Here is a 27,955-nt window from a genome sequence, read left to right on the forward strand (position 1 = left end):
GTCCATTATTCAATGGAAATGGTAGAATTATCAATAATAATGAAGACAGAAATGTTAAATATATATTTCTGTTCTAAATTTGGGAAAAAACAGATGATATAGTTTCATCAAGTGATAACACTCTTTCCATTCCACTAGTATCTCTGGAGGATGTTGAATAGAAGTTATTAAAGTTAGATCTTTTTAAATCAACTGATCCAGACAATTTGCATCCAAGAATTTTAAAAGAGCTGGCTAGACAGTTAATATTGGATTTTCAATAAGGCTTGAAGCACTGGGGAAGCTCCAGAAGACTGCAAGAAAACTAATGTTGTGCCTAATTTTAAAAAGGGGGTAAACAGGATAACCCAGGTAATTATAGGCCTGTCAGCCTGATGTCAATCCCGGTCAAAATAGTGGAGTGGCTACTATGGGACTCAATTAATCAAGAATTAAAGGAGGGAAATGCAATTAATGCAAATCAACATGGGTTTATGGAAAATAGACCCTATCAAACTAATTTGAGGGGTTTTTTTTTTAATGAGATTACATATTTAGTTGATAAGGGTATATTGTTAACGTAACATATTTAGACTTCTGTAAGGCATTTGATCTGCCACATGACATTTTGATAAAAAACCTAGAATGATATAAAATTAACATGGCACACTTTAAGTAGATTAAAAACTGGCTAACTGATAGGTCTCAAAATGTAATAATAAACGGGGAATCATCATTGAGCAGGTGTGATTCTAGTGGGGTCCCAGAGGGATCGATTCTTGGCTCTAAACTATTTAACATTTTTATCAATGACTAGGAAGAAAACAAAATCATCATTGATAAAGTTTTCAGATGACACAAAAATTGGGGAAGTGGTAAATAATGAAGAGGACAGGTCACTGATTCAGAGCTATCTGGATTGCTAGGTAAATGGGACTCAAGCAAGCAACACGCATTTTAATGTGGCTAAATGTAAAAATATATATCTAGAAAAAAAGAGTGTAGGCCTCATTTACAGGATGGGGGACTGTATCCTGGGAATCAGGGACTCTGGAAAAGATTTGGAGTTTATGGTGGATAATCAGCTGAACATGAGCTCCCAGTGTGATACTGCGACCAAAAAAGCTAATGTGATCATTTGATCCATAAACAGAGGAACGTCAAGTAGGAGTAAAGAGGTTATTTTACCTCTACATTTGGCACTGTTGTGACCACTTCTTGGATTTTGTGTCCAATTCTGGTGCCCACAGTTCCAGAAGGATGTTGATAAATTGGAGAGTTTAGAGAAGAGCCACGAGAATAACTGGAAATCATTTCTTATAGTGATAGACTCAAAGAAGCTTAATCTACTTATTTTAACAAAGAGAAGGTTAAGGAGCGACTTGGATTACAGTCTATAAGTAGCTACATGGGGAACAAATATTGAATAATGTGCTCTTCAATCTCGCAGAGAAAGCTATAAAACGATCCAATGGTTGGAAGTTGAAATTAGACAAATTCAGACCAAAAATAAGTTATACATTTTTTAGTGAGAGCAATTAACCATTGGAGCAATATACCAAGGGTTGTGGTGGATTCTCCATCACTGACAATTTTTAAACTGAGATTGGATGTTTTTCTAGAAATTATTTGGGGAAGTTCTCTGGCCTGTGTTATACAGGAGGTCAGACTAGATGATCACAATGGTCCCTTCCAGCTTTGGACTTTATGACTTTCCCCTCCCAACCTACATTTTCTTAATAGAAATTAGATTGCAGTCCAGAAGACCATTCACTTTATTGCAATACACACTGTACAGTTCAAGCTTTCCAAAAGCCACAAATATTGATTTTCTAGGTATCAAAAGTGCACAAATTAACTTTAAACAGCTTTTATTTACAGAATTATAATAAATATTACTGCGAAGAAAAAGCAACATTCTTACCACTCGACTCTTGGGCCTCTCTTAGGACCTCTGCCAATCATATAACACGGTCATGTGATTTGTATACAAGGAATGGAGTCAGGAAAGACAACTAACCTAACTCCAAGACTTCAGACACCCAGGCAATACCTTCATCTCCCAAGAACAATAAAAGTTACACACTGTGGGATAATATACCTGCTTCTTGTGGTTCAATAGAATTATCAGGACCTTCGCAAGGAGCTACTTGATTTTCATTTTTTATTTCACATGGTCTTTGCAGGCCTCATACATTATAAATTCACCATCTGTAAAAGTGCTGAAACAATGACTTTTGTTTTAAAACCTGCATGTCAAATACATAAATGTTCCTGTGTTTTCACATTTTTTACACAACTGATACATAACATTAAGTCTAAAAAAGGACTGAACCAGTGCCTGAAGCTTAAACAAAAAAGGCAGCAGAATTTATTTTTCCAATTGCCAAGTCTCCAAAAGAGTTTTTTAAAAACAGGTTATAGTGATGACTGGCTAATGCACAGAATGAAAAACACAGCAAATATGGACTAGTATATAGAGATGAAAACTGCCAGACCAATTGGAGAATGGATGTTTTCTGAAGTCCCATCTGACACAGTTTGCATAATTTGGCAAGAAGAGAAAGGGAAATTACAAAACAAGTGAGTCACTCAGTAACTGATCAGTTCTCTGGCACTAAAACTATATTTAAGTGGAATACTGGTGAATGTGCTGATGATCAGTTATGGAAGAGGTTTCTTTATTGGTGACCAGAGTTAAGTGTTTTTAAATGTGTCCTAAACATAAAGGCACTGAGTACTGGATGGGGAGAAAGATATTATGGTTCCTTTGCAGAAATCTTGAGCTATGCACAGACAATAGCTATGGAACTTTAGGTCATTTGGAACACATCAGATTCTACCGACACAAATAAAATGGCCAGAGCTACATACACATCTGGGAAGACCTGTTTTCTGCTTCCTTATTAAGTGTTCCTTTCATTAATGCACTCAAAGAAGGCAACAAAGATTATGATCATTAAACTGAGACACAAAATGTACAGGCCCATGGTTTACATTGTGGTAATAGAATTTTAACAAGGAATCACCAAATTAAACACTGACTAGTCACTTTTCACAGTGTCATTTCCAACATCAAGATACCCAAATAGTGAGGAAGGAAATCCACAGTAGTCTCCCTGCTGATTAATTCAGTCATACAAAAACCAGCCCTCTTTCAGCTGCATTGAGGAATTGGTGAGCTAACATGAATACCGTTGGCTGTTTTGCCTTCTACATTTAGAAACTCAGTTCTTAAATTTATCTGTCTTTATAATAAAAGCAACATGGATGTGAATGGTTCAGTCTTGCAAACAATATGGAATTCAGTAACTTCTGCAAGTTGGGAAAAATCCCAAGTGCTCACAGAGATGTCAAAGGTTCCACACAACTGCAGAGGTCTGTGGGATCACAGAGAACTTCAATTTTTAAGAGAGACTATATTCATGGATATAGTGAGTTTCCAAGTTTCCAAACAGGTAGTTAGATAAGATTTAGAGGTGCAATGGTTAAACAGTGGTTCAAAACTCTGCTTACACACAACCCTTAAGTTTGGATTGGCCCAAGCAATGAAGTCTCACAGAAGAAGAAAAAGGCACAAAGCAAAAAGCAAGTGCTCTGTGTAAGACAAAGACAAGCTACATTCTCCGAAAGGATTCACACATCAATTCTCAACTACCCTTTTAGACTTGTACTATACACCGGAAGCCATTCAAGTGTTTTCACCAGAAAGAAATTGAGTGATTCCATTTAAAGCAGTATGTTAAAAATTTAAAAAACAAAACAAACAAGAAACCAAAGAGTTTAAAACATACCAGTGTACATTTCACTCCCATGCCCCATTTGATTCATTTTGATATAAAGTGGAACTCGCCAAGTGAAAATTACTTGTGAATCACAATTTCAAATGTAAACTGGAGGAAGCCAAGATTATAACAAGGTTTCTGATGATCTCAGTGCTCGCTATCGTATAATGTCCAGGTAATGCACTTCTGGGTACAGCGTGTTAACAAGGAGAGCCAAGAGATTATTTCCATCTTGAAGACAATGACCTGGGTGTTTGATAAACTTGGATGCTTGGGAAAGCTGTTCCTGATACTCCATATACTGTTTGTTTGAGGCCAGAGATTCAAGAGCGTTCAGTGCCTACAGATATAGGGAAAAATTCAGTTAGCTAAGTATATTCTGTCCCTGTTTTCTGCTGTTATGGTTAATGGCCAGATCATTGGCTGGTGTAAATAAATATGATTCCATTAACTCCATGGATCTATGCTGATTTACACTAGCTGAGGATCTGACCCTACATCTACCTAGTGGTATTATACACATATTTGTATAAAATATTTATATAAAATACAAGATCATGAAATATTCAACCCATACATTTTGTATAGTACAGTATCAGCAGATTAGATTCACACTATACATGCCAATGTTGTTCTCTGTCTATGGGGGACAGGAACAAATACCCTGTCTTAAGTTTCACTGTGGTATTTAATAGGCATATAATTTATATTTACATCAGGCACTAAAGAGTTAATCTTAGGGAAAACACACCAAAATATAGCTCATAATACTCTTGCAATACACTGCACAATGTTCTTATAAGTACCCATGATTTCCATATAAGCATATGTTGTTTCTGCCGAACAGTGTCAGGTTAAAAATCATATGTTAAAAAGACATTCCTGACCTATGGTAGTGATAACACCAGTGATTAGTTCAAGCTGGAAGAATGAACCTCGTTTACTTTTCACTCATACCAGAGATGGAAAATAGATTAGTCAGCTTCTCTTTCATTTCTGGTCAATTCCACCTTCTGGTTCTCATGCACTAGCATACTGCTGAAATGTGTGGGTTGCAAACACTCTGCTGGGGGATGCCTTTCTGTGGTCTTAGTCCTAGTTTAAATGTTTGTTTTCACAAAACTTAAAACGTTGGGCTAAACATGGCCCGAATATAACCCTTTAAAGGGAATATATTAAAGTCAAGGCTGATGTTTCATCCCTTCTACCAGCTGTTGCTGGGTTCAAAAGTTCCTCAACTCAGAGCCCGTGGTCATGACAAAGTTGCACTGATTCACCAAAGGAGCCATTTTAAACCAGTTTAGTTAAACTGCTACAAAAGGCTTCACGGACACTCTTATTTGGATTTAAACCAGGCTTATTTAGCTTAGTCAATTAGGCATCAGTTTAAACTGAACTAAGCCCCTCTTAAATAGAAATAAAGGAGTGCCCACATAGAGGTATGCACCAGTTTAAATCAATTTAAAAATCACATTTTTAGTTAAACCAGTGTATCTTGCTCAAACAGCCACGGCCTCAGAAAAACTTAACCCTTTCCTGCCCACTTTTTACTGGCACCTTTTGTGTTCTGAAGTTACTAGTAAGATTTATTTTTGATCCACAGTTTAAGAAAAATACAAACTACTGGAAATTGTTACTCCATTGGTAAAACTGTTCAATCCTCTCCATTGCCCCCCCTGCCAAAGAGTATATTTTCCAGTTCTTTCTGTTATCTAATTTGTTATTTTTCACTAAGTGTATTGAATTATTGTATTATTTCTTTGAAAGCTGTGTGTTTTAAGACTTATAATGTGACAAAATAATCCCGCCAAACAACATGGGTTGCTGTGTAACCAGCTCTGCCTATGCAACTCACTTCTTTGGCCTAGGTCACCTCAAGTATCTTAGTCCTGCTCTCTCAAACACGGACTAGCAGTCCTGCAAAATTGTATCAAATAGTGCAGTAGTTTGTTATACAAATCAGGCATTTCAGAGAAGATAGACTTAATATATATTGTTTGTAATGATTCCTATGAGCCTCACACTGCAATTTGATTAGCCAGTATAGAGCCAGAGGATGCTCAGTGAAATCAATGGCTGACACACACTACCTGCTGGGCTTTCTGTGACAGATGCAGTTCTGAACCTGGCTTCAGACGGATTTGATTTTCCTGAGGAATCTGCACCAACAGGAAGGCTGACATACTGCGAGTGACCACACGGAACCTTAAGTGTCAAAAGGAAGAGAGAAGCTGATGTAAAATGTAGATATACCTCAGCATTAGGATTAGACATGCCAAAAATACCGCCCTATCATTTCTTGCACTAAATGAGTTGAGGAATCTTTCTACTACTTTTTTTTTTTTTTTTTTTTTTTTTAAATGCAATGAACCACTTGCAGTAGAATACAATTATCACAAATAAACTGGAGATCTCATTGGTCTTAGTTATATCCTCAGATCACCGCAAAGCACTTATTTTAATTCTTTGTACTTACGTCCTTTATATATTTTCAGATGTTGATGACCGGAATCCAAGGGTGAAATCCTGGCCCCACTCAACTTAATGGGAACTTTGTCATTGGTTTCAACAGGGCTAGGATTTCATTCAAAGAAACCACTCATATGCTGAAAGTTACACTCATCCTGAAGAGCTTTCCTGGATTAGGGCCCAACGAATACTTCCAGTTTGGATTTTTTTCCCTTGCATCTTTCCAGTTGAATTTCTTTTTGCTATCTTATTACCAAACTCTCTACCCATCTCTTCAGGAAGGAAATTGTGTAACACCCTAAATTCAGTGTTTCTTTGAACCACTCTCACATGTTTTCCAACACATCAAGGATAATATAGAAAGGCAGAGTGGCAATGAATATACTCACACTGACAATGTAAGACATACAAGACAGTTGACTGCTAGAGACAAGATGACAGAAAGCCAGGTAAGTGTTCTCTTTGGTGGATCTTTCTGCAAACATAACCAACTGGTTCATCAAACCAGAACTCCCAAACATATTTTCCCTTCACCTCTCTACCACAAATTATGGAAAGTTTACAGTTAGATCTTAATGTGGTCCCAAACTCCATGGCTTCTCTATAATGGGCCCAAACAAGAACACCCCCAAACTTTCAGGAAGGTTGGATTCTGAACCCAACTTCACTGATAAAGCGTATAGGATTTGTTCATGTATTTTCAGAGCACTCCTTCCTACGTTCTTACCTGGATGACAAAGGAGATTTCCTGCCTAGACCAATAGCACCCAATATTCCCGATGTCAGCCTCTCCTCAGCCAGCTGATTCTGCCTGCTCTGCATGGACAGCAATATCCGAATGACGGATTCAATCACGATGGCGTCATTCTGCTCCATCTGGATTAAGGATAACTGCAGGAATTTATGCCACCAGAGAAAGAGCTTCGCCTCTTCCTTCACTGAGCTTTTGGTAGATGAAAGAACAATAATTAGAAACTGATCTTCCCTCTTTCAACATTTCTCAAGCCTGTGGCATTAGAAAGTGTCCCTGTGCCCACCAGACCAGTGAGGTGTTTAGTTGACATCTTTGTGAAGGACGTTTAGATATACTAGTTTTTAAATTGAAGTAGCTCCAGTGAAGTGGAACTCCAGAAATTATGGGCTTGATGCAGAAATTAATGGGAGAAGTTCAAAGGCCTGTATTATGTAGGAGCTCAAACTAGATCATCATAATGACTTCTTCTGTCCTTATATTTATTAATAAATGGTATTGCAAGCACTGAAATGGAGTTACACCAGTATAAAATCTGGTGTAACAGACTGGTGAGCCATGCCATTGTTCTTCAATCTTGGCTTTATTTACAGATATTTGATACTCTAAGAAACAGTAGATTTTGTTTTAACCATGATTTCAGTTTTCCACTTATTTTATAGCAGTGGAAATATTGAAGGCTTCTGCTGTGCAAAGCACACAGCACAAGTTCCTCTGTGGATATTTTTAAACATTGTTTTAAAACCAAGTAATCTGAAGTCACGCCCAAGGTTAACGAACTCAGATATTCCCCAGAAAGCATCAGCACGAGATAGCTGCACCAGGCAGTGCTCCAGTAACTTCTATCCAACACCTAAAACTCCTCAGCCATCTTGAAAAAGGCTGTTAGCTTTGGAGAAGGGAGCAAAACAGCCCTATACAGATTGCTGTCTTTCCCCACGTTGGCAATCAAGTGAATAGAGCTGCAGGGTACTACAGTCATCACTGACAGTCAAGAGATTTGAATTGCAAATAGGAGAGCATGCATTTTCCTAGCAAGACTTTTTAATCAAAGAAAATTCTTCCCCTATTGCCATTAGAATGGAGAGACATTTACCAGCCAACAGCTTTGCCACATTCTGGATAGACCTGTCAAGCAGCATGTAATACTTACTAATGTACTGTACTGTGGCACTATTTGTATTTTAATAACTACTTCGTACTTACAGTACACAGCACTTTACATCTTCAAAGTTCGTTACAAAACCCCCTCAGTTCTCACCAGACTCCGTCCTATTAAGTTTATCTACGTTTTACAGGGAGACAAAGATCTCCATTTTTAAAAAAATGCCCACTAATTTTGGGTGCTCAACTGGAAACACTTGGGCCTGACTTTTCCCCTCCAAAGTTGAGCATCTGCCATTAACTTCAGCACCTTATAAAAACCAGGCCCTTAACCCTCTCAAGTTGAACACTCACAATGTGACATATCTCAAATTAGTTGATACTGCAAAATGCAGGCCAAGATGCAAAAGCAGAGCTGGGATTAGAAAGCCTTGTATCTAGTCCTATGTCCAGACCAAAGGACTGTAGCGAATCAAACCTTAAATACCTTGGATCCACTTGCTCTAACCATTTGCCAACAGTTAGCAGCATTTTCATGTCATTGGCCAGAGTCTGCTCAGTGTTTAAACATTGCAGCATGTAGACATAAAGGGTCAGGTAGCTTCCCAAGGACAAACACTCCTGCAGAAATTCTTCCATTGTGAGTTCAGGAACTTGAAGGGAGGCGAGTATAGGACCCCAGCCTAAATTCTGGTTGTGAGGAAATTCTTAAAACAAAGTGAGAGAAGAGAATACAGAAAGGATAAGGCGTGCTTGTTAAAACACTTTGAGGACAGGGTAAAGCTTTAGACCAAACCTACTTAACTATATTCTTTTAAATTAAATACATCATACTGTGGCAGCTATTTTCCAAACCATCAGCTTGTCAGAAAATCATGGAAGTTAGAGACGGAAAAGGCTTATTAGGTTACCTCATCCATCTCCATGCAGCCAAATACATTTGCTGGTGTTATAACAGAATTAGTTTTATAAGTCCCAGTGATGAGACTTCAAACACTTCCCTTGGATGTGCTAAAGTCTTACAGAATTGACTGGGGCAGAAATAGATATATATAGTTCCATAGAAATCACTCCAAAAACCTACAAAATTTGAGCAAGAACATGATCTTTGTATGGTTTCTTACAGCAAAGAAATTCAAAAAAAAAGCAACACCACTGTCCACACCCTGCTTGACTGTGTATGGGTATTACTACAGATACATATGTGGAGCACGGTAAGTAACATCAACAACGTACTTCGGGAAAGAAGGTCTGTGTATGAAACGAAAACCAAATTAAAGCGATTATTGAGCAGCCTGAGGCTACAAGGAGTTCCAACCTAGCAATTAATTAATGGACATTTCAAGAGTGATCTTTAATGTCAGTTCAGAACTTGGCGTAAGTGACAGAATGGGAGGTTCTCTCTTACCTTCGTTAAAGTAAGCTGTAATACAAGCTTCCGTAGTCTCTGCCATATGTCCGACTGATGCCAGGCTCTGACATGCTGCTGTTAGAAGGGGCATCACTAGCAGGCCATGGACTTTGGTGTTGATCCACCTTTGTAAGCTACCCCGTAGAGACTCTGCTGTGGTGATGCTAGCATTATTCATCATCATCAGTGCCTCTGAAAAGAGACTACTGAGAGCCATATGGCGAGTTTGCATATCCATGTCTGGAAGTCAAAGAAAAAACCATCAGTAAGAATAAATCAGCTGGGAAATAAAAATAAAATGAGAAGGGATGATCTAGTGTTTAAGGCACTTGACTGGGACTCAGGAAATCTGGGTTCAATTGTTGCCACTCCAGTTGACTTCCTGTGTGACCTTGGACAAGTCACTTATTCACTATGTACCTCAGTTCTACATCTTTAAAAAGGGGATAATAATCCTCCTGAACAATCCACTTTGTCTTGCCAAAATAGACTGTAAACCCTTCAGGGTAGGGACTATGACTATGTATTTGCATAATGCCTTGCACAACAGAGTACTGATCTCAGCTGGGGCCTCGAGGTGCAGCTATTATTTAAGTGGGAGGGAAAAACCATTTACAGGGCTTCCACTCAACGCAACTTGGTTATAAAATAAAAGTTAATGAACAGCTTATAGCTACAACAAACTGTGGTTTCATGATCATTTCAAATATGATCAGAGGAGTCCTAGAGATTTTCCCAAGTCCCAGGGCATTTCCCAAGATACTAGATTATCCAGATAATCTTGCTGATCTAAGCATCTGAACTCCTTGCTCCATTTTCAGACCCTGAATCTCTTTTCATACTGCCTATTCTATTTCATAAGGTCCCCTTAACAGTAATCACTTATAACAATTTTATTTAGCGCAGTTTAAACGTATAATTATAATGCTTCGTTCTTATAATCCTTACCTAAAGATAGCACTTTTCCCAATTTAATTCAACAATTTACTTTATTAAATGGAAATGAAGTATTTTAATACTATTTTTATAAACTGATAAACGAACTCATTAATCCTCACAGCCCGCTGTAAGGAAGTATTACTGTCACCATAGTTCAAACCATGAAACAGGCAAAAAAGTTAAATGAGTTAAATTAAAATTAAATTCTCCAAAGCCATAGCCACTTCGACCAGGGGGGAAACATTTTTACCAGACACCTAATGCGCCAGAGGCTGACAAGAAAAGTGAGAATTCCATACAAGCAAGGCCCTGGGATAGCGCCCTTGTTATATGCCCAGCCCTCCCCACCCCAGCTGTTGTGAACTAGAAAGGTGCTGTCAGTGGATGCTGCTAGAGGAGCAACATGTTTCTTCCCATCAGCTTCTAACTAGCAAGTGTCTGATAAACCTGGTGCATGCCAACATGCTCTTCAGGTGCTAAAAGGAAGGCTCTTCTTCCACCCATTCCAATCGCCTACACCAAAGAACATTCTTTTTTATTGGCTGGTGAGTGTGAGGGGGGAATTCTCTCCCCTTCAGCTGTGTGAGAGCACATGTGTGTTCTTCAAAACCAAAGTACTTTCCAAGGGACATTCATTACATAGTCAATAAATCCTTAGAGGTCCAAAGTCCATCTCAGAAGTATCGCATGTATTGTAAATGCATGAAATAGTTTTTAAAAATATCTATATATGTAACTAGCTTGACTCTATAAATAATACGTCTTGACAACTGTAAAAACTATGCCATTTGCTCAGAACCAACCTGGAGGGTTAAAGATGACAATATCGTCTAACAGCTTTGACATTTCTTGTTCCAGTACCGAAAGGGTTATTTTTCCATTTTGTTCCAGGGTGCTGAGAAACTGAACCACCTGGTAAATGTATGCTTGGCTTTTTAATGTTGCATCCTATTAAAATTTAAAAAAGTTGGCACACTTAGCTTTAGTTTCATGGACCATATGACCACATGACACATTAGAACCTCAATGAGACAACTAGAAAAGATGATCAAAAACAGTCCAGAGGCATTGCCGATCATACTTACCAGATGCACATGACTATCAGAAGAAGCACCAAAGCCTGCAGACATTTTTAAGAGTTTCACTATCAATTCAGCTGCAGAATCCTTGGCTAGGATGATGGAAGGAGGATAGTGGCTGCTAAAGTAGCTGATGATGTTTTGATAAGATGCAATGCGCACAAGCTGCCAAGGAAGAGAGCTGGTCTGTCCAAGGAGGCTAATCAGTGGTGATTCCTGAAGATTTAAAAAACCAAATTACTTTTTAAATGCTCTTTTTAATCAACAGTCACAATACTAAATATTGGAAACTAATGGAGAGATCAATCTAAAATGTTTATATTAGAGATACACAGCGTGTAATAATAAACCCCACCAAATAGCTGACTGCTGTCAGTCTGGCTTCAATACTTCATTGCATTAAAATAATACTCACTGCATTTGTATGTATCATATTTACTATGGGTATTACAGGGCATCTGGCAGCCCCAACCAAGATTAGCAGGCCAATGTGTTGGCACAATAAGACAGTCCTTGCAACGAATAGAGCTTCACTCTAAACACATAGGAAAGTGTAAAAGGGCAAATGGAGGCACAGTGATGTGACCGGACTTCCCCAAGGTCACACCGGCAAGATAATAGATGTCAGTGGCAGAGCCGGGAACAGAACCCAGGTCTCTCATCATTTGGTCCAGTGCATTACCCACTACACTATGCTACTTACAAGTCACCGATTCCAAGGTATTACACTACAAGAAAGCTGCAGCCACGAAAGTTTTCTTAATACACTGAAAAGTTCCAGAGTTAGTTCACTGTGAATTTACTTACAAACAGAACGATTGAATATTGCTGTTTCTCAAATGCAGTTAACTCAGTTAAATGAAGTACAATCTAGTGCCCTAATGATCTGGAAATATCAAGTGAAATCAGTTTGACAAGAATGTTACATTTATAATATTAATAAAGAGATATTGGATCCATTCTCTGGAACAAAGGACTCAAATCTGAGCTTGTCATTCAGGAAAAGAAGTCAGAGCAAAGTTCTAAGGGGAGAAAATACTTAAGATGCTAATGAACCTTGGTCTAAGATGTTTTACACCAAGCCCCCTGGAGATGGGAGAAAAATCTTTTGGGGTGGCTCACACATTATACACAATTGTATCTTTAGAAGTTTAAGGAAGATCTTTGAAATGAGAAGATATCTAGAAGATCATCGAAAGGAGTGTGTTGCCTGGGATACTGAACGTCAGTAATTTTAGTAAGTTGGAAAATACAAAGGTGGATGAGAGGCTAAGATGCAGGTTCATTTTATCATTCCTCCTCAACACAATGCCTCAAAGGAATACAAAAAGAAGATGATTATTGTTTGTATTGTGGTAGCACCTAGGAGTCCCCGTCATGGACCAGCACTCCATTGTGCTTGGTTCTGTGCAAACACAGAACTTTTGGGTGACTCGTCATGCCACCACAGGTGGAATTTGGGAGCTGTGATGTGATCCATGGCTAATTTTATGTAAAAAAAACTTTACTGATCTCAGTCTTTGACCTTTGTAATGAATCTTTAAAATCCACTTTTGCTAAATGTTTCTCTTTGTGTTTAATGCATTCCATCTCTCTATCAAACAAATATTTAAATGTAACTATAAAGAAGTAGGACTCACTTGCTATCAGAGACTAGGAAATCTGTATCCACCGGAGAGGAGGCAGCGAGAGAACAGGTGGAATAAACTGAGCCAGAGGAAGCTGGTTATAAAAATGTTCAGATGGTGCTGCAATCTCTGCCCAATGAGGTGCCACAAGCAACATCAAGCTGGCAGAGAGATGACTCAGCCTTAAAAATGCTACATAACCCTGACTTGCTGCTATAGTTGCAGAGGATCTCCATGTACATGTTAAGAATGGAAGGAGAGTTCTATGGTAAGAACTAAGCATTTGCAGAAGCAGCTATACGGCTGTAGTTGTAAATAACTTGCCAGGCAATGAGAAGAATGCTGATGACTGGGTTTAGTTTGCTCGTATTACGCTATGAAAGTACTGAATCAGTGCATTTCGGTCCAACAGGATGATAGAGGTTTCCATGTTGATTGTTTTATGCTCCTTGGCAATTATGTCTTGGTTCCTGCATCAGTTTTAGGTCCTTGCTTAAAACAGTTTTCCATTTTTGAACAGCCCTAAGCAGACCTGGGATAGATGCAGGTGTGGGCAGCATCAGCACCAGCTCAAGCTAATCATACTTAAATTTATCATACAGGAAAACGAGAAGAGCTCCCACAGATTTTTACATGGGGAGAGCCGCGGACTCTCCCGGAATGGTCTTCCATGGCTATTGGGGAAGACTCAAGTGGAAGAGTGAGATAAAGACTCAGTGGTAGGGATAGGCATGTTTGTTTGCTTTTAAAACTCCTAGAAAGTCACTGGAGGCCCAACTGCAGTCAGATCACTGCTTCTTACAGCCACTTCCTAGGAGAGGACAACTCCCAATTAAACAATTCACAAAATATGACCATGCTTTCAAGTCTCTTAGCCCTCTCCGGAGTACAGCTGTCTGCTACTCCTAAATGTAATAAACTTTAGTTAATCATTCCCTGTGTGAGAGAAAACAGCAACCTGCCTCCTTGCAGAGGGCTGACTCCTCATTAGAAAGGCGTGCAACTAGACTTATCTATCTGGAGTCACAGAACTTGACCCCTCCCCACCCCTCGCCCCCAGAAGCTCTGGATGCATATACATTAAAAATAGTAAAATTCAATTCACAGAGGGGCCATCATGCCATATTCACACAATGGAGAATAAGAGTCTGGTCTAAATTAAATTGAAATGACATAGGTTTTTTCAGTCCTTATTCTCAAAAAGGACCTAACCAGAGAAATGTCCTTATTTATTACAGAGGTCATGGGGTGGGAGGGTGAAACAAGAATGGCTGAATAGTTTAATACAGATGGGTAAACCAGGCTCTTGACATGAAGGTGTCCCACAATGGAAAATGAAAAGCTACCTCAAAAGAAAGGAGTGGTCCAATGGTTAGGGCACTGAGCTGGGAGTTGGGGACCCTGGCTACAAGTCCTTGTTCGACTAACTAAACACTTCCTGTGTGATCTTTGTGCCTCAGCTGCCCATCGGTAAAATGGGGAGAATAGTACTCCACTGCCTCACGGGGATGTTGAAAGGATTAAATACAGTAGAGATGGTGAGATACTATAGTAAAGGGGGCTATATATGTATCTAAGACAGACAGACCCCATGGATCCAGGTTTGGAAATAGTTTATGGTATTTCTTTTAGTAGCATGCTGAAGCTCAAGCATGGCTTAAGACCTTGTCTATCCTCAAAATATAAGTCGACATAATATATATCGACTCTCAGCCACTGCAGCGATTATTGCGGTGACTGATGTCCACACTACCCTCCTTGGCTCGGCGGAGTGCGTCCTCACCAGAAGCACTTCCACTGACCTAAGGGGAGCAGTGGCTGCCCTCCCCCCGCTTCTTGTTCCCCACCAGGAGCCAGCCCTAGGGTTCTCCCATCCCCATTCCCCACTGGGAGCTGGGGGAAGCTTCTCGCCCCTGGAGAATGGGGTCCAGCTGCCTCAGGCAGCAAGGATCTAGCCACCCGCAGCTTGTCCCATCCCAGCTCGGAACTGAGAGCTGGGATCCAGCCACCCATGGCTTGCAGCAGCCTGGGCTTGGGCTTTCTTGGGCTTTCCTTCTTTCCACTGGAGCAGTGGAATTGACAAGAATGACAGCCCCACCACTGATGTAAGGGGACACAGCATCTATACTGACACTGCATTGCCCTAACAAAAGCCAACGAAAGCCTTACACCTCTTGTTGAGGTGGTTTTATTTTGGCGAAAAAACAGCAGTTTTGGATGCAAGGTACATGACTATGAACCTGCTGGACCACTTTGTCAATGGCATATCAGACACATTGCATGTGCTCAGCCATTAATATGGTGGATTCTAAATGTCATCTCCCCAAATGTCATCTGCACAGGCCCCCTCAGCATATAGAAATCTTAGCATTGTAATCTTTGTTTAAGTTTGTGACAAAGCCGAGGCAACCTGATCAGTCTCTAAACACCTTTTCAAAATTACCTCTTTGCTTATAAGCTGCTCCTCCTTTGCCAACAGGACTACCATATAGAGCAAGCAGACAGTCATGTTGTGCGTTTCAGGGTGGGGGTTGGGATTCCAGGCATCGGACAGGACGCTGACCCAGTTTACATCACATAAAACAGAACCCAAGAATATGAAACAACTCTTCGGGCTGCCTCTTTCAACCTAGGAGAAAACAAATGGGCACCTTTATTTTATTTAATAAGGTTTAAACCATAACTAAAAGGACACTATGCATGGCTTTAGGGACCCTAACAGCATCAATAATACAATTCAACCTCAGCCACTTTAAATAATCAATTTAACAGGAATTCAAAATCAGCCAGACACCTACAGAGTTCCCTTTTACTCCTTCATTGTCAAGGATGCATACCCCTCAGCACTCTCCAAAATCCCACTATGTACGGAAGGCCACCAAATTCAGAGTACTTCAGATGAAGGGGTAAAATTCAGACTTGCAGCTGCAGAATTGCAACTGATTTTTCTCCTGTTTGGGCAGTCTGAGAAATTCTGTAACAACTTCAGGTGTACATGGACAATGTGACACCTACAGGATGGCAGTAAAGGCCTCGGAGGAGAGATCCTGCAGTCCCACCACCATCTGTACTACAATTTCAGGGTGCAAAACAGAAACAGTCAATAGAAAATTAAAGTACGACTGTCATTTTAGTTAGCATAAAACTGGTTTGTAATCCACTGATTGATACGTCACATGTTGTCTTCTATTGATACGTATTTACCGAAGCCATGTTAATTATGCCTTATGAACCAAAAATGATCTAGTCAAGTTTTTGGGAAACATTCCAAATGTTAACAAAGCTAAGACTAACTGGATTAATATTTGTCCTCAAGCTCACTACTTGTCTAGAAATTCATTTATAAGCTGTCCTCTCTGCAGCGTCTGAAAGACTAGAGCCAAGCAGACAAAATTATTTCTCAGAAAATTTAATACCTCACTGCCTGGTGACAATGGCTAGGCAGCTGGTATGCAGTGATCACTACCTATCATGCTGAGAACACTGTCTCATTGTGCTCCCTGTCTTCCTGGTGCATCCTCCCATTGTCTCGTGTTTTACATGTAGACTGTAAGCTCTTTGGGGCAGTGACCATCTTTTTGTTCACAAAGAGGCCCTGGTCCATGACTGGAGCTTATAGGCACTACCGCAATGCAAATAAATAACAAGAGAGGAAAGGAAGTGATCCAATGGTTGAAACGCTAAGCTGGGCCATGGGAGAACTGGGCTCAATCCCTGTTCCACCACAGACATCCTGGGGGATCTTGTGCAAGTCACTTAGTTTCTCAGTTTCCCATCTGTCAAATGGGGATCATAGCACTGCCCTACCTCGCAGGGAGATTGAGGATAAATACATTGAAGACTGTGAGATTCTCAGATACCACGGTGGGTCACAGGTGTGACTGCAGCTCAGACAACACCATTGAGGGCAACATCAGTGTAACTGAATCCCCATGGTAGCAGTATCATACCATCTGAAAAGCTATTATACTCCTAATAATGATAATGTAATAGCAACCCTCAGCTTCTACAATAAACTTAAATGAGGTACTCCTTGGATAAATAAACAAACTGCAGCACACATCCATTTAATTTCAAGGATGGAATGAACTAAGTGTAAATGGTCTTATTTTAATATGCGTTAGGTGCTTACTTTAAAGAATTCTTCCATGAGCATCTGATCTGGGTGCATCTCTCTCCATGGAAGTCTGCTGAATTCCGCATGGAAAGTATAAAGAATGAATTCTGGCATTTTGGGGGCTGTGCAAGAGTCACAATAATGCATCAGTTGTAACCAGAGAGCCCCATGCTGGCCTGGCAACAGCTTATCTAGATGAAAAGGAAACAGCCCATTTAAAAAACACAACTCCAGGTAAACCTAGCCAAATATGGACAAATCGGACCATAAAAGGGACGCACACTGACTACAAGTTCTACCAAGAACATAACATTCTAAGAAAAAGGACATTTTCTTTTGTTTCAATCTATAACTGAAATGATTCTTCTACTGAGCATCCTTCTCTTTTTAAAAGTGAACTGGACAATAAGAAAGTTAGAATATTCCTATTCCTGTGAAATACACTTATTTCTGTAAGTACTGAACTGGTTCTGTGGATCCTGTCAAACCTGTTAAGAATTTGGAAACTTTCAAGGGCATCACAACATGTTGTTCTTTCAGTTCAGCTGTCACCGTCCTGAATTCAGCTCTACCACCCAAGTTATTACTGTGTGATGGCTTTTCAGTGGCCTGTGTGACATGAATTGGGGGTGACAGTTCCATTGCCAGTGGACAAGTGTCTCCAGGCATATACCACCACCATGACCAATGGAAACGCTGTTTGCGGTCTCAGTGGAGACATCTAAGAGTGGATGAGCCTGGAGATTAAATTGTCCCTCCAGGTTAGGGGCTGAGGCACATTAGCAGGGTAATGATGGGAAGGGTACAGTATGGGCAGTAGCAGTACATGTGTGCTGTGGCTATATGGAGAAGTCGAGTATTCAGGATGTCAGCCATGCACCCTCCATCAGCAGTAGTTACACACCAAGTTCTGAAACAAACAAAACCCCTATTTTGCGTAGAGCTGTTGCCATCTAGTCTGTGGCTGTGTAAGTGGAATATCCTTGTAAAATGCCATGAAGCCCAGCAGCACTCATGGGCATGAGCCCGGTGGCCCCTGCACACGCCAGGACCCCTCTGACCCAATGGCTTGCCAGGAATCCCATAAACAACCAAGATTAATTGCTCAAACCCTGCCCAAAGCCCCTCTCACTCCCAGACCCCAACTAATGACAGCTCCTGGATCACTGCCCCATACGGATCCTCCTGCTTTCCCATCTCTATGACATGTGCCCCTGAATAACCCTACTAATGTTACACTCCCCAAATCCTCAGGTGAGGAACAAACATTGCCGAAAACTGATCCGGTCACTGCAACACCCACAGTGGCCTCTAGTGGGGTATTCAGGAATGCACAAATACCTGCTATTGGAGAAGTTCTGCTAATGATTCAGGACCAAGACAGGAAGTTCCCCAAAGTGCATATGCCATTGGAACAAGCAATATTTGTATTTGGTTTTAAATCTCCCTCTCATCTCCAGGCCCTTTGCCAAAGTGTTTGCTTTACCCACTCTAACCTTTCTAAAAACCCTAACCCTTCCTCTCTGCCCATGTCACCAAACCCTATTCATTTCACGAGTGAGTTACAGGACAGTGCTTATATAACAGAACTGCAGACAAGCGTGTCTAGAAATTCAGATATACCAAACAAATCCACTCAAAACACTGCTTGAGCTGCTAGAGGCAGAAAGTACCATGGCGTAGAAACAACACTGATTTCATGAATCTGGATTTCACTCACCTTTAAAGCTTTGGTGTAAAACCTCTGTGCAATCTGTGAACAACTGCACCATGCTGGAGGCTACAGGAGTGTCACTCTCCAACCAGGGGTAGCAGTGCTGATTACTTCAAAACACAAACAATGAATTAGTGTCACTGGGTGTATTGAGACACCATCGGTAATAAACGATTTATGCAATTTAGAAATATCTGCACAAGCCACCCTAGCACATTCATGACACCTGGATGGGTACATTATAGACATGCGCACTCCATTCAGACTCAACCATTTACATTCACCCATTCCTTCCTTCAAACACATCTTGGAGCTGTAGCAGAGTACACCTTGAGGTCCACAGCACTATCTAATCACCTGAGCCAACATTCCCAGATCTCTTTCACAAGTGCCAAGCTGCAGAATACACCAGCAATATTTAACTTTTCAATTATACGTGGGAGATGCATTCGCAGCTAAAGAAGATTTGGGGTTTAAAAGGAAACTGCGCTTAATCTGCTAAAATGAGAAGGGTTTCCCCAAGTAAAAACTCTCAGATGTGTTTGAAAACAAACATCCCACAGCAGGTATAATGCTAGCGCTGACTCATGCTAATGCTTTTAACTACAATTGGCACAACTGAACCTCTTGCTGAAAAATGACAGGAGATATCATTATTATGGAAGCTGAAAGCAGGCATGTGGAATCTGTTTCCAATACTGATTTTCAGTACGTTTTATCATCTGTGGTCCCACACCAGTATTGGGTCAAGTGTACGAGGTTCAGAAAGGATTGTCCTGCTATGGCAATATATTTTTTGTCCTGACAGTAAGCAAGTTATTAGCTCTCATTATAGTCCTTGGTCCTCAGCCTGGCAGTGTTTCTTTTCCACTGGTCCAAGACTGAATGAAGCAAGTGTAAGACAGCAGACTAAGCTAGTTTATTTACTGGGTTGGGTTTTTTTTAAACACACTTCAGAGAAAACCTGAAAAGGCACCTCGCTTATCTGAAACTCGAGTCAAACACAACACTGACTAGAAGGAGTCAGAGGACTCTGACCAAGTAGTTCTTAATGAAGTGCAATTCCTTAAAAAATTCAAAATAAAACAAGTGTTCTAATGAGTTCACTGATTGGTTCCACAATTGTTCAATGACATGACTTAAAATTATAAGCAGCTTTGCTGGGTTAAACAGAGGATTAGAATGAAACCATCACTTTAAAAAAATAACCCTTCATTTAATAGCAACAGTTCATTTAATTATGAAAAATAAAATTGCATTAGTGTTTACCTGGCATCATCTTTATCTAAAACCAGAATCCATGGTTTAAAGAGCTCAGCGACAGTTGAATGCAAGGATCGCACCGCTAAAAAACACACCTTTGTTATTCAAGTAGAAGAGCAGTAACCAAATTATACACAGCAACCAAACCTGGAGAAAAGATCTTAGCCTCTTCCTCCAAAAGAGGTGCAAATCAAATTAAATCCGTTTTGTATGGGCAAATGAAGACTGCAAACAAATTAATAAGCATTTTACATTTTCCGATGGCTTCACAAACATTACCTCATTAAATCTCACCACCTCTGCCAGGTAAATATTAACCCTATTTTTATTGATAAACTGAAGCACAGGAGCGAAGGGACTTGCCTAAAAGCAAAAAGGATCTGTGTCAGAACTGAGGAGTCTCTAGCTCCCCACTCCCGTGCTCATACCACAATACCACACTTCCATCTCTGAAAACAGTGGAAGCGGCACGTATGTATCTGAAGAGAATCTGGCATCAGGTGACAGCTCAGAGCAGTAAATCTAGACTTTTCTCATCATCATGAGCAGAGAAGAGAGAAGTTATACAGCATAGCTGCAATGTGAAGTACTACAGACAAAGCGTTCCCACAATACCTTGCCTTGTTTTTTTGAATGCCAAATACAGATCAGCCTGAATTTCCTGAACTCTGGATAAGTGCAGATTGATTATGTTCCCTGGATTCACTGACTGCAGCTCCTGATAACTGGGTACACGGGAAGCCTCGGCTCTGGGGTGCTCATAAACGCCTTAGGACAAGCTAAATTCTTGCACAGCTCATAAGCAACAGCTGAGAGCTTCATAAGGCTGGCACTCTATTGTATTTGCAAGTGCAACAGAAGATTTATATTATTAGACTATATCTTATATTATATATATTATATTAATAGAATATTTGCAAGTGCAAGAGAAGATCTTAAACCTCCAGATTGTGGACATCCAACTTCTCTTTTTAAATCATTTGCTTTTATGCACATTACCTGCTAGAATTCTGCTGCTGCCTACTGTTTCCTGTGCTAAACTGACCACCTCAGAGTCAATAAGCCGTTTCACCAGGTACTCCAGTAATGTCTTCACTTCAGTCATATACGGACTCCACTTTGAAAACAGACCAAAGTTCCTGAAATCCAAAGAAGCTAACCGTAGCTTGCAGAAAGACTTGGAAAGCCATTCTATTGTCTCTCTGACCTGCAAAGAGGGGAAAGCTCTGAATCAGTCAAGGAGGATACAAATTCGGGGGGGGGTGGAAACAGTTACAGCGCTATGTTACTGTTCAATGGGGATACTGATTTCAGCTGAAAATTACAGTAAACTCCGGAGATCAGCCAGAAAGCTTCCCACCTGTTCTGCAGACAGAAGGATTTTTGCAGCGCTTCGCCGTACTGTACTTTTAGTGGAGTCACCCTGGCCCTTTGGTCCAATTTCTGAGGAACAGCAACCCAAAGTTTTAAGCAATGCCTTCCAACAGTCAGGGCTAAGGAGCTTCTCTGCAGAACCTTGGGACAAAGAAAGGGGTTGGGTTTTTTATTTAGGAAGAATACATTCAAATCATAATGACGACTTTAATTCTTCTTTCCTAATATTAGCCTGCCACTAGATTGACATTGCATAGCAACCTGCATGAGAGACAGGTATCTAATCCCCAGATGTGGGTGTTTTAATGTTCAGATTTAGTGGTATTTTTATTGCAGTTTACAGGGCCTCAACTAAGATCAAGGCCCCACTGCACTATACAGACACAGAGCTGGTCACACTAGAGAGTTTTGTTGACAAAAGTCAGCTTTTGTCGACAAAACAGTGGAGGAGTACAAACTAACATGCTCCTCCCACCAATGTAACTCCCCTGCTGTGCCGACATAACGAAATCACTTCAACGAGAGGTGTAGGGCTTCTGTCGGTGTGGTTAGGATGACGCAGTGTCAATGTAGACACTGTGTCCCTTACATCGGCAGTGGGGCTGTCACACTTGTCAATTGACCCCTGGAGAACTGGGCAGCTGGTCTCCCTCCACTCCTGGCTGAGAGCAGAGCGAGAAGCCCATCGGGAGCCCAGGAGCCTGTGTGGCTTCTGGCAGAGAGCTGAGACACCGGCCTTTCAGCTCCCCACACTGCCCCTCTGGTAGGTGGAAGTGCTCCAAGTGAGGACGCGCTACACTGACCCAAGAAGAGTAGTGTGGACATCAGCCACCATAGTAATTATTGCGGTGGCTGTAAGTTGACATATGTTAGGTCGACTTATTTTTCTAGTCTAGACAAGGCCTTAGAAAGAGACAGATGATGCCTCAAAAAGTTTACAACCTAACAAACAAGACAGTGGGTGAAAGAAGAGTATTGTCTCCTCATTTTACAGATCCAGATTTTTATAAATGGGGAACTGAGGAATAGTGAGATTAAGGTATTCCCCAAGGTCACACTGAGCATGTGTGGCAGAGCTGGGAAGCAAACTGAGAATTCCAGTGTTTTAAACACAAAACCAGAAAAAGGTGTCTCAAAAACATGTTCTAACATAACTGATGGCAAAATGGCTCATTAATGAGACACACTCCAGTTTTGCCAGTGAGAGAAAGTTCTGCTTGGTCTCCCTGCAACAATGCAGGCTGAAAAATCTCTCCCCCCAGATCTGTGGATCTTGACGTGAAGGACTAGGTAGCTTTTTAGTATAACTAAAATACAATTAGCAGGAAATATACACACCTGTATTTATTCAACTGTGAAAAAATGTTGAAGTCATGCTGTATTTATGGTGCTTTAACTGTATTGCATTCCCTCTCCCTACTCCAGTCCAAATTTTACGAGTATAAATATAGATGCAGTCTAGTACAGTTCAATGCATCAGTTATTTAAAAATTAATCTGAGATTTGCCCTGGTTGATTCAGATACTCACTTTGCATGAGCAGTCTTAGAAAGTCACTGTAATGGTCAGGGAACTGGTACTGGAGGAGATAAGTCCAGTGCTTGCAGAAAATATTAAATGGCATCAAAATGTCTTCTTCTGGTTCAAGGCCACATGCGCTGAGTGCTAAGTGAATGGACTCCAGAAGCCTGGTACGTTCAGACAGAGGAGGCTTAGTGAGGTTTAGCCATTGTGGGAGGTCAAACTAAAACAGAAGCAAGGCAGTATTTGTACGAGGAAGCTCTATGTTAAAAGCAGAGTTAATTGAAGATTTAAATTTTAGGGAAAAAAGGACTTGCTGGAACAGAAAAGGGATATTTTTGTTTCAAGGAAAGGAAAGGAAAAAGTCCTTTTCATACAGGCCCATGCTTTCAGTGGTGCAAAACCAAACTCCCTAAGGCTACATGACAATCTTCTGAATGTACAGTCCTGATTTAGACTCTGATTCAGCAAGGTGAGTAACTCTGTGCTGAAAGGTAGTCACGTGCCTTGCTGAATCAGGACTTTTAAAAGCAGTAGTGGAGACAAAAGAGGATGGCCACATGACTCTTAAATTTGAACATGAGGACAGCGTCCTTTCTAATCACTAGGTCGTCTGTTCAAATCCAACCGAGGTCAGTAGTGACTGAATGTAATCACCACCCAATGGTTGCCTGGCTGCCTCCATGAAGTGCGCTGGGGCATCCAGTCAGGTTCCCAGTGGCCGTGCATGTCTACAACACTGTTGTCCCAATGGGATTCATTTGGCTCCCTTGTGAGTTGTCTCTTCAGAGGCACCAAGGGTGGAATGAGCCAAGAAGACCAAGCTATCCTTTTGACCCCAGCTCAGAATTAAAGCATGTTGAAAGGGAAGCATGTACCGCTGCTGCCCATGATGGGAAAGGATACCTTTACAATCTCTTATATAGTCTTCACCTTCAGCCCCGCTTCAATTTAGCCACGTTAAGAGCTGAGCTATACTAGCAATATACTCCTAACGAATAATTCATATTGCTATTTTGAAATCAGATTTGTATTTATTTCTGTTCGTCTGAATTCATATTCTTTAGGAAAACAGTCAACCTAACTAACACAATATTATAAGCATTCAAGAACATGTTACCTTCGTCAGCAACGTGAAAACAACATCACTGTTGTCATCACTCAGGAATGCCACGACTTTTTCATACAGATTTACAAACTCATCAGACGAGGCAACTGGAGTAAAGTAGGGGGAGAGCAGATTACAGAGCCTTCGATTCCGTAGGATGGTTTGGAGGACTAATTTGCATTCAGATTTGGCCCCACTGATAAATACCTTGAAAGAGAGAGAATGTAAATAACGAGTTCCTACAAAATGTAGCTTCATTCTTTACAGCAGGCTTTTTTTGGGGGTGGAGAATTCAGTTGGATTAGGGTTCTCTCAAGAACAGATAATCTAATGCATGTATTTAAATACACCCCATCAGGTCCATCTCTGGGCATGCATAAAAAGTATTCTTAAAATGCAATACAAAGTGAAGTGAGATTGTAAACTCTTCAGGACAGGAACTATCTTTTTGTTTAGTGTTTGTACAGGACCTACTCAGTAGGATCCCGGTCCATGATTGGGGTTCCTAGGTAATATAAACAAACGTAACAGAACCCGCCTCCAAAATCCATTTGTAAAAATAAATATGCTCCATTGCTGCACCTTTAGCAAAACTACAAATGACTAGAAAATTCTTACACCATAGTCCTAAAAGTCAAAGGATTCTGGCTCAGATGGGCCAACAAGAGGAAATTAATTCCTGATTCAAGAGTCCTTCCTCCTGTCACTACCTATTTTAAATGTAGGGTCAGTTATCAAGAACTCTTTAGCTACTCTCAAATGCCACAGTAGCACATGGGGAAAAAGGTACCTAGAACCCAACTATACGAGGTTTTATACATCAACATAAACATCCTGATTCAAAGGACAAACTGAAGATCCAAACTTCTTTAACGCAATCATTTTCTTCTCACATTGAGCCTGCAGAAGCTATAACAGGCATCTCAGAGTGACAGTCTTCCTGCAGCTTGTGACACCGTTGAGGTATTGTGCAATGTGATGGTAGGAGAGCAAGTGGCAGACTTAGCTGTGAATTTCCAGACTTTTGTGGATTTATTTTAGGCCTTCAATATTAGCAGGCAAATGGGATTAAAAAACTGTGACGCATGCAAAATTAGAGCGTGGAGAAAATAAACTTACTTGGCCGAGGATCTCGATGCAGGAGGTAAAGAACTGCCTTGTGGGTGGATGGCGTTGAGTTTCATCACACACAAAATCTATTACTGCAAAGAACAAACTAATTCCAACTTTCTGGATTCTAGGCGTAGGCTGCATCTTGTAGATATTTATTAAGGCTCTGCAGAAAAATGCAGATAAAACTACTAATCTGTACACAAATTATCACCCATAACAAAAGCCACATTTTTATGGCTGGTATCTATGTATTAGCGAGGGCTTTTGGCATGGGGGGATTGTTTAAAAGTGGTTCTGCCCTGAAAAATGGCTCAGTATGTAAAAGTAGCACCTTAGAACTTAACAGATCCCCTTTGTAAGCGGGGTCAGAGAGTCACTTTGTTTCCAAAAGATATTACGGTACTTTACTCTTGTTAGCCTTGAAGAACCAGCATAAAGTATAGAGAGATGATATTACCTCTATATTAGACACTATTAGGTGTGGCCACTGCTGGAATACTGCGTCCAGTTCTGGTGTCCACAATTCAAGAAGGATGTTGGTAAATTTGAGACGGTTCAGAGCCACAAGAATGATTCAAGGATTAGAAAATATGCCTTTTAGTGACAGACTCAGAGAGCTCAATCTATTTAGCTTAACAAAGAGACATTTAAGGGGTGATTTCATCAGTCTATAGTATCTTCATGGGGAATACATTTGATAATAGGCTCTGCAATCTAGCAGAAGAAAATATAATATGAGCCAATAGCTGGAAGCTGAAGTTAGACAAATTCAGACAGAAAATAAAGTGTAAATTTTTAACAGGGAGATTAATTAACCATTGGAACAAATTTAGCCCTGGTCATGGTGGATTCTCCATTGCTGGCAATTTTTAAATCAAGACTGGATATTTATATAAAAGATCTGCTCTAGGAATTATTTTGGGGAAGTTCTATGGCCTGTGTTATAAAGGAGGTAAGGTTAGATGAATACTATGGTCACTTTTGGCCTTGGAATCTATTAATCTATTCTTGTGCATCATCAACAGAGTTGTTTATTGAGTTCCAGTCAGTGACACCTTTGCAAACATTCTGAAGTCAATGGGATTGCATAATTATCATAGTAGGCAATTTAACATGACAATGGAGGTGTAAAACAAAGAATTAATTCTGCCTGCAGAATATATTACCAATGACAACTGGAAGAAGGATCCCAATGTGAATGTACAGGGCTGGAAGTTAGGAAAAACATCCTTTTATTCATAAAATGTTGTACGTAACATTTGTATATTTCATAGGGACTCAATGAGATACAAACAAACATGCAACCATTCTTACAGAAACTTTACAGAGTAGAACTACACTGTAGGGTATATCCATTGCAACAAGGCCTTCGAGAGGAAGTGGGCCTCATGTTAATACAGTCAGCAGATTGAATTACAGAGCCTTCTTCCATTACATTATGACCTCAAACATTCTGGAAAGCTGGTCTGATAGCTTTGAATCATATCACTATCAAAGCCCTGCTGATTGCATTGAGGGAAGTCCATAAACACTGATATTATAACCACCTATTTTAGTTCATGGCGGATCTAACTGCTGTATAATTTTGCTATGACCTGATATTTAACACACGAGATCATTGCACAAAGAAAGTATTCCATTTGCTTTTGCAAATGAGTTAAAAAGCAATGGTTATATGAGTGCAGAGTATAACAAATGAAAACATGAAAAATACTATGCGACCTCTTGTAGGGGCTGGATAATAAGAGCCCACTTACTACTGCTGTCAAAAGACAGAGTTACACCTTTAGTTCATGTGGTAGAGGTCTATGTTATGAACCAATAAGTCTGAGGTTCAAACCCTGCTCTTGACTCATACTGGAAGGCATTATAAAAGCATGAAAACAGATTTTGTCTTTTCACTTGGCTGTACAGAAAGCCAATTATCATTGTAAAACACTAATGTATATAGCAGTAACTGTGTAACTTACGTTATAAAGTTTTCCACATGTACAGCTGCTTCCACAATGCTCAAAGGCGGTGGCTTTGTGGCATCTGCTTGTAGTTGTTTTACTTCTTTACGCAAAGCGTGAAGCTGCTGGCTTATTGCTTCGTTTTTATGCTTCCCTTCAAACTAAGGGAGATGGAGTCAGTTAACTACAATTTAAGAACTTTTACAAGACAAGTTTTTCTATAATTCTCCCTCCCCTCTCAACAAACAGTAAAAAGAAACTGAAAACCATCAGTAACGTCCTGAAGACAGATGATTTCCTAATTTAGGGCCTTGAACATTTCTTGATTCTGTGGAATGTACTGCATAAGCACACACCCCTTGGTCATTTTCATAGTTAACTATCATGTGGTAATATAATTTATGCTCTTCTATTTAGTATTTTTAAATACCTATAACCAAATGGATAAAACCTACACAATTAGAACACACTGAGAAACTCAATCTACGCAATTAGTGAGGTCTTCTATAAACATCACATTCTGGTTTCTTTATTCCCATCAACGAACAAAATATTTCATTTGCATAGCATCTTTCATCAAAATCATTTCACAAGATTAAATACAAACTTTACATACATTTCTTTAGCTGAGGAAATGCAACCACTTCTA

General features: G+C 40.2%; 1 protein-coding gene across 1 annotated transcript in view; it reads right to left on the bottom strand.

The window, feature by feature from the left end:
• Positions 1-1,736: 1,736 nt before the first annotated feature.
• Positions 1,737-27,955, bottom strand: part of EPG5 (ectopic P-granules 5 autophagy tethering factor) — a 73,860-nt gene continuing 47,641 nt past the window's right edge. The window contains exons 28-44 of the mRNA XM_067545363.1: positions 27,325-27,467; positions 25,361-25,517; positions 24,254-24,448; positions 23,143-23,356; positions 21,600-21,754; positions 21,239-21,446; positions 20,246-20,321; positions 18,983-19,086; positions 17,278-17,453; positions 15,589-15,774; positions 11,524-11,733; positions 11,242-11,386; positions 9,497-9,739; positions 8,576-8,795; positions 6,961-7,176; positions 5,855-5,969; positions 1,737-4,104 (exon numbers count right to left, since the gene is read on the bottom strand). Coding sequence (XP_067401464.1) covers positions 3,922-4,104; positions 5,855-5,969; positions 6,961-7,176; positions 8,576-8,795; positions 9,497-9,739; positions 11,242-11,386; positions 11,524-11,733; positions 15,589-15,774; positions 17,278-17,453; positions 18,983-19,086; positions 20,246-20,321; positions 21,239-21,446; positions 21,600-21,754; positions 23,143-23,356; positions 24,254-24,448; positions 25,361-25,517; positions 27,325-27,467 — 2,946 coding nt within the window. The 3' untranslated portion in view covers positions 1,737-3,921. The remainder of the gene's footprint in view (positions 4,105-5,854; positions 5,970-6,960; positions 7,177-8,575; positions 8,796-9,496; positions 9,740-11,241; positions 11,387-11,523; positions 11,734-15,588; positions 15,775-17,277; positions 17,454-18,982; positions 19,087-20,245; positions 20,322-21,238; positions 21,447-21,599; positions 21,755-23,142; positions 23,357-24,253; positions 24,449-25,360; positions 25,518-27,324; positions 27,468-27,955) is intronic.

Source organism: Emydura macquarii, unplaced genomic scaffold, assembly GCF_026122565.2.
Source record: "Emydura macquarii macquarii isolate MOO-44397 ecotype Brisbane River unplaced genomic scaffold, CSIRO-AGI_Emac_v2 contig_1045, whole genome shotgun sequence".
NCBI lineage: Eukaryota > Metazoa > Chordata > Testudines > Chelidae > Emydura > Emydura macquarii.